General features: G+C 36.6%; 1 protein-coding gene across 1 annotated transcript in view; it reads right to left on the bottom strand.

The window, feature by feature from the left end:
• Window positions 1–4,214, bottom strand: part of PDE4D (phosphodiesterase 4D) — a 241,061-nt gene extending 236,847 nt beyond the window's left edge. Inside the window, exon 1 of the mRNA XM_008059480.2 lies at window positions 4,024–4,214. Within this exon, the coding sequence (XP_008057671.1) occupies window positions 4,024–4,166 (143 nt within the window). The 5' untranslated portion in view covers window positions 4,167–4,214. The remainder of the gene's footprint in view (window positions 1–4,023) is intronic.
• Window positions 4,215–7,899: the final 3,685 nt, after the last annotated feature.

Consider the following 7,899-nt stretch of genomic DNA (forward strand, 5'->3'; position numbering starts at 1 on the left):
CGAACCCGCGGGCTCAGGCAATCCTCTCACCTCAGCCTCCCAAAGGCGCCGGATTACAGGCTGATCCACCGAGCCCGGCTTGTGCTTGAAATTTCTAAGGGAGGTCGGGCACAGTGGCTCACCCTGTAATCGCAGCACTTTGGGAGGCTGATGCAAGAAGATTGCCTGAGCCCGGGGCTTTGAGACCAGCCTGGGCAACTTGGTGAGACCTTGTCTCTACAATAAATCACAAAAACTAGGCGGGCATGTTGGCATGTGTCTGTAGTCCCAGCTATTTGGAAGGCTGAGGTGGAAGGATTGCCTAAACCCACCAGGTCGAGGTTGCGGTGGCCATGAGCATATTACTTCACTCTAGCCTGGGTGACAAGAGTAAGAGTCCAACTCAAAAAAAAAAAAAAAGAAAAAGAAATTCCTAAGGGAGTTTCTCAGTTGAAAAACTTAACTAGAACAATAAATATAAAATCATCAAGTGATTACAATATACTGCCATGTCATTCTCTGTAAAGCAGAGGCGATATATAGACATTAGATAATCTTCATAGAATTATTTTGAACTAGGTAAGGTAAGAAAATTGAGGTTTATACATGGTCACATAAGAAGTCAAATAAAGAGAAGGCATAATCCTTTGTGGTAGAAGATATGTGTAGTATCAGACTGAATACTGAAGTAGTAATTCTTTATTCTATTCGTCTTTCTTTCCACAGAAACTTAGTCTCCCTGGTAGAAAGAATGCTTTCCAGGAGTCAGTGTCAAAAGAAAACTTATTGCTCCAAAGTAAATATCCAAGGGGAATGGAAAAGCTGAATGTGTCAACACATTCTGTTTCAACAATATGTAGAGTTGCATCATGGTCTGATTAAACTCACCATTCCTACGTGAGTCTGATCAGATAAAGGAACTCTTAAGGCACAGAGGAAAATGAAGACAAGTTTGATTTGGAAATAAAAGCACTATTTAAATATGAACTGTTATCGGCTTTCATAAGATACAAGTGTATATTTAATATTTGCTAACTGGAAGAGAGGTTATGAAATAATCCAACCAAAAATAAATTTACTACAATTTAAAAAGATAGAATACATAATTCTATAAATGGAGTCCACTAACTCACCTGAGTTTTTCCCTTGCCTCTATCTAAACCAAAGCTGTTTTTTAATCTTTTATGAAGTTGGACTAAATGACGTTCAACTTGGTCATTCTCCCCTTCAATATTATTATTATCTGTGGGGCTGTTCGGTATTTTACTCACCTCTAACTTGTGCCCATTTTTGATCTGCACAGTAGTACTTTTAAGACGTTCCCTTTCTTCTCAAGCTGCCCCATCCCTCTCTCCTTTGGTTATTGATGGCTATACCTTCTACTTGAATGAAAAAGTAGAGATCATTAGCCATGAATTCTCTGAACATTTTACCCCTTAATTTTCAACTTTATATTTCCCTTTTTGTCTGGTTCTTTCTTCTTCTTGTCCTTACTACTTTGCCAAGGATTGCTTCTTCATTTCAGCTCATGATCAAATTTTTCGTCAGCAATGACAGTTCCTTTCTCAAATTTTTAGTATCTAATTTTCTGGAATGTTCCCTTAGCTCAAGCATCCTGAATTTAAAAATTATTTTCCCTCAAACTTAATTCTTCCTCAAGCAGCCTTAGTTCTCTCTCCGTACTTCACCGAATCAACCTTCTAAGAGATGCCTGCACTTGCTCATATTTCCACTTTCAATTCAGTCCTCAGCCCACGGGGCCCCTAATCTTGTTACTTGCATAAGATATTCCACTTGATCCAAAGATCTAGTAGTTCTAGAGTTTCTTCTAATTTCTCCTGGTCCTATGGACTGTTATTTATGCTTAATATCCTTGTATTTTAACTGTTGTCATCACATAAAAGCCAAACTCATTACCACCATCTGCCATTATGTTGTCCACTCTCTGCCTTTTGCTCTTCATGCCAACATCACCATTTATTTACTAGTTCAAGGTTCAAGTATCAGCATTGTCTTTTATTCTCCTTCTCCACTGGCTGCCCCCATGTGCGCACATATGCACACACAAACACATGCACACACCATTCTGTAAGCCTCCTTCATCTGGACACAACCTCTTCATGCCACTGTCACTTCTTTGATCTAGCTCTTCATCGTTTGAGCCTGCTTTGTTTCGGTGAATTTCGACATGAACCATTTCCTTGTAGCCACTTTATTGTGCAATCATTCAACAATAGAGTAATCAGCATAAAATGAAAACAAGAATACGATCATGCCAAACCCCAGTTAAAAACCTCTGAAACAATCGAGTCCCATAGACCATATTTGAATCTTTCTCTGTTGTCATGTTTCACTGTCCACACCAGGCAGATTGTCATTCTTTAGTTGAACCAAGTTTTCTATGCCTCACATTTAGCAAATGTTGTTCTCTTAGCCTGGTATTTACTATACCTTTCCCATGGGTGGAAAATTTACCTCCTCTTTGTTTTTGTTTTTGTTTTTGTTTTTTTTTGAGTTGGAGTCTCACTCTGTCGCCCAGACTGGAGTGCAGTGACCGCTCCCGGCCACTGCAGCCTGGACCTGCTGGGCTCCGGCGATCCTTCTGCCTCAGCCTTCCGAGTAGCCAGAATTACAGGCGCGCACTACCACGCCCAGCTGATTTTTAATTTATTGTAGAGATGTGGTCTCGCCAAGTTGCCCAGGCGGGTCTCGAACCCGCGGGCTCAGGCAATCCACTCACCTCAGCCTCCCAAAGGTGCGGCCCCTCCTCTTTATGCTCCCACAGGACAGTGTAAATACTTCAAAAGATGGTGCTCACTGTGTTTTATTACCATGGTCTAAAATGCCAGACCTCCACTACACCACAGATTGAGAGTTTTGAAGGCACCAGTTACTCAAGAAGTATTCTCCTCATGTGTGAATAAATAAATCAATGTTCTGAATTTCAAACTTATGAACATACAATAAAATAACAGAAATAGGGCCACTGGGAACAGGAAGTTGTTTAGAGGTGAAGAAGAGTGAAAATTATTAATACAACTATTAATAAAATAGCAACTATAATTTGTTAAAATGAGTAAAACACAACTTCATTTCTAGAACCCCATTTAGAACTATTGCAATACCCTGATGATCTGTTAGGATAGCAAGAATGACATGAGACCCTCAGGTTCTTATCAGATAAATTGCAACTTGTTATGAGTTTTGAGATGGGAGTCATGAAAAGATGGTGGACGTTATCAGACAAATGTGTGGATCCACAGGATAAAAGTGGAGACCAATTGTATACAGAGGCAGAGTTGCCGCAAAAAGACAGTTGTAGGTACTAAGTGAGAGTAAGGACCTATTTAGAAGTCTCCTGAACATAGAAAGAACATGAACACTACAGTAAACGAAAGACTGGAATGAACTGAGAAAATGAGCTAATGATGGCATCAATCTGCAAACCTGCTTGTCAGTTTTCATTGTTTTCCAAGCTGTGCTATGTATTAAATAATATTCAAGTCCATCTAATGTTTTCTGTGCTTGCCTCTAGTGATTCATATTTAAAAATTGGTTTGATTTGGGGAAAACCCTACAACGATGTCTCAAACAATCTGACAAACTAGTTCTAACATCTGTTCATACATCAATAGAAATATATTCAAAATGCTATTCACTCTATTATCAGAGGGGTTTTCAAAATGAGTTTAAAGCTTTTCAAAATATTAGAAAATGTTCACAAGGTTGGATAGCTAAAACTCAGGTCCTACATAAATATGAGCTAATATTTAAGTGTTTGTTTCAATTAAACATTTAATTCTCACTTTTCCCAGACAATGTATTTTCTAGGAAAATAAATGTTTCTTATCAAGATGACAGTGTACTAAAGTTAAATCTACTATTCATTTTTAGTTTCTGTAATTTTATTCATTATGCCTTCTATGTTAGAGAAGATGCAGTTGAACAAAAGTTGGTTTTATTACATAATAAACTCTGGGTATAAATTTATTATTATTTTTTAAATAGGAGCTTCCTTTTCTCTTTGTCCACTCTGGTACTTACATATCACTGGCAATGGAGGAGTTCCGGGACATAGACTTTGGAGAGAGGTCATAATCGCTGTCGGATCGATACAGGAAGGACTCCCGGCGTTGACTGTGGACAAAATTTGCTTGGAGAATTAGCCCAGATCCTGGGCTGGTCATGGGATCCAAGGGACTCCGTCCCGCAGATGTGCCATTGTCCACATCAAAACTGTAAAGGAAGGAGAAGGAATCACATTGCTATGAATGCTTTCATGTCGATATTTTAGCAAAGTATTTACTTTCAGTCTAGGAATTCACAGTGGGATTAGCAAAAGTCAAATTTATAGTCATTTCTGCTATTAAACTATAATAATATTCAAATACAGAAAAGAAAAATAATATTGACTTCACATTCTTATGTTCCTGAGCTTTTGGATACTATTGCTAACTGATCGGATATAAGACACAGGTCTTATATCAAGTTTAGTTAAAAGGGAATCATTCTACAAAAAGTAATCTTCTGAGTGCAGAATTCCTTTTTGGAAGATAATAAATACATAGTAATTCAGTAAATGTTTGGGCTCAATTCAACAAGTGACCATTATATACCTAATGTTATATGTTCCCCTAAACCTGGGATTCTCTCCCCTGTTCCTCATCCCACTACACTTATTCAAACACAAGTTTCTGTTGTATTCACTCACTTCCATTCCCACTACCACAATATTTTAAATTCAGGATCCCATCAGCTCTCACCCACATTAGTACAACAGGCTTTATATTAGTGTCTTTAACCCATTTCACACCCTACATCAAGTGTGATTCTTCTTAATATACAAATCTGACTCTGTCATTCTTCAATTTAAGCCTTCAGTAATTCACTATTACTCTCAGGATAAAGTCCAAGTTTCTTGGCCAGAATGAATGTCTTAACTATCTGCTCTCTATTACAATTATCTTCCCAGCCTCAACCGGCATCCCTCTTCCATTAGGTACTTCACCTCCACTCATATTGAACCACTACTTCCTAATCTAGCTCAACCAGATAAGTTTGTTTTCCAATTTAAAATTTTATTAGATTTGTGTGACTTTGTAGATATTTTCATTTGGTCCTGGAAAGACAAGGAGAGATTATCTAGTTGAGTAAACTCATTTTATAGACAAGAATACTAAGTCCTAGAAAAGTTAAATGACCAAAGTCACTGAGTTAACTGGATGTAATCATCTATTGTTCCTGAAGTCCTTCCAGGTCTGTTGCATAACTATGTCAACCACAACTATGTATCAATGACTGTGACACCCAAGCAAAGGTCATCTGTTTCTCCTGAATAGGATAGGCACTTATGTATGTGAGACTTTGGCAATCCTATAGAAGGCCAGAGGGCAGAGGAGTACCAAATCATTAAATATATTTATTAGGGATCTCAGGCAAGCTCTTCTTCGATATGCTTAATTAAATAGGCATTTATTAAGCACCTACTATGAGCACACTATGATACAAAAATAAAGGATGAATGATTAATTCTGGCTGAGGTATGTGAGAAGTTTTCCTGGGAGGAGCAGTATTTAAAGAGGGACTTTTGGCCGGGCATAGTGGCTCACACCTATAATCCCAGCACTTTGGGAAGCCAAGGTGAGAGGATTGCCTGAGCCCACAGGTATGAGACCAGCCTGGGCAACTTGGCAAGACCTCATCTCTACAATAAAAATCAAAAAATTAGCTGGGCGTGCTGGCACATGCCTGTAGTTCCAGTTACTTGAAAGGCTGAGGTGGAAGGATCGCCTGAACCCAGCAGGTGAAGGCTGCGGTGGCAGTGAGCATGCTGCTGTACTCCAGCCTGGGCAACAGAGTGAGACTCTGACTCAAAAAAATAAATTAAATAAATAAAATAAAATAAAAATATAGAAGGACTTTGAAGGCATTTAGTATTCAACTGGAAGATATTAAAGATTCTGAATAGTGGAAATACAGCAATAGATCTCTTTTCTAAAAAGATAGTCATGGCAGGTCTTTAGCAAGAGAAGGATCTAATAATGTAAATATGTATTAAAATATTTATGTTGATTTCTTATTAATATCAAGATGTTCCTGTTGCTAAATTACTAAAAAGAAAATACTCTCTGAAAAGAAATATAGGAGATACCAAAGTGTAATTTGGGGTTTAGTTTTCTCAGTTCAATTGAGTAAATACCAAATTTTTAAACATTAGTAATTTGTATTTTTTATATTTTTCCAATATAATTAAGGATGTCAACTTACAGACACAGACACTCCACTATAAGTTTTGAAACTAATATTGTTAAATATCATAAAACACTTAACATTTTTAGCTATAATACTACCTATGAAAATCAAAACATTTTAAAATAGGTTAGAAAAAGCTATTCTAGTTTTGATATTTTTCTTTGTATGTTGTAATGTAACAATGTGTCCACTAGATGGAGATCATTTTCTTAAATAAGGAAAAGTTATTTTAAAGAACTTAGCCACCTAAATTACCTATTTCTTAAAGAATCATAAAAACAACCTTTAAATATCATCTAAAAAATAAAATTTCACAATTCACAATTCGATAATAAGTAATTACCAATACTTATAAAATTACATTAATTTAAGTAATATTTGTATTAGCTTTATGAGCACTGAGAATGAAGTTCTACAATTGGTCACTGATGTTCTATTAGACTTTTATTTTAAAAAATACAGAAGACTTAAATGAATTTCCATAACAAATCGCTGAAAGCATATTATAGTGGGATAAAGTAACTTGAGTATCATTAATGATTTAGGGTATCACTCTAAACTTTGACAGCACAATTTTTCTCAGAATATAGTTTGTTTTGGGAAGTGGACTTAGGGTCTGAGGTCATTAGCATGATTGGTTTCCATTATATTCAATGCTCCTACAATCAAAATTCATTGTCGAGAAAAAGTAATATTACTCAGAACCTCTAGTCTGAAGCACTAGTAGATGTCAATATTGGTGAATGGCCTTATAGAAAAGACTTTGTCTTACAAAAAATTTCAATGAATAAACTTTGACATATTCTCCCATATCCTCAGATTAGCACTTGAATAAATACAAATATATTAAACACAGCACTTCTCTACAAGGTATTAAAGTCTTTTAGTGAAGCAACTAGAGAAAAAAGCACCAAAACATATGACATCTGTATTAAATATTAATAGTATATAAATACCAAAATACTGAATTGTGATATCTAGGTAATCAGAATATGTGATTTAGATAATGAATATAAGGAAATTTAAGGAACTGAAATATGACTGTCTTTGAAAGGCAGTTAAAAAAATGCCCACAAGTGGGGTGGAGGGTATCCAGCAAAAGTAAAGCACCAAAAGCAAATCTAAGAAGGAATGAGTAAGGTATGTGTGGAAATTTAATGTCTGGCTCCATGTCAGGATTGATATTGAAGAATAGTGGGGACCTATACAAATTGCAGTTTTGTACAGTTCATTCTAACAAGTAGGGCTGGTTGTGTTTATGGAAAGCTATGCCCAGGAGTGTTAGCAGAGGCTTGTTTAAAATAAATATGTGGAAAGATACAGGTCAACTTTTAACACTGAAACCTCAGGGGAATGAGATAAGAAGACTACTACTTTTCAGTTGTATAATAATTGATTTGTTAAAATAAACGTATTGTTCTCTGCAACTAAATAAGAAAATAGAAACTAGCAAAGAATAAAAATAAATAAATAAACCAATAGGGGACCCCTCCTCCCCAAAAAAGGCTCGTTCATTAAATCTTTCAAATATTAGAACCAAGGAGAGTGCCTTTTGAATTTTAAAAGGGAGTACATTTTCTTTTTTTTTTTGAGTTGGAGTCTCACTCTGTCGCCCAGACTGGAGTGCAGTGGCCGCTGCCGGCCACCGCAGCCTCGCCTGCTGGGCTC

This window comes from Carlito syrichta, unplaced genomic scaffold, assembly GCF_000164805.1.
Source record: "Carlito syrichta isolate Samal-C Ts95f unplaced genomic scaffold, Tarsius_syrichta-2.0.1 Scaffold304160, whole genome shotgun sequence".
NCBI classification, from domain to species: domain Eukaryota; kingdom Metazoa; phylum Chordata; class Mammalia; order Primates; family Tarsiidae; genus Carlito; species Carlito syrichta.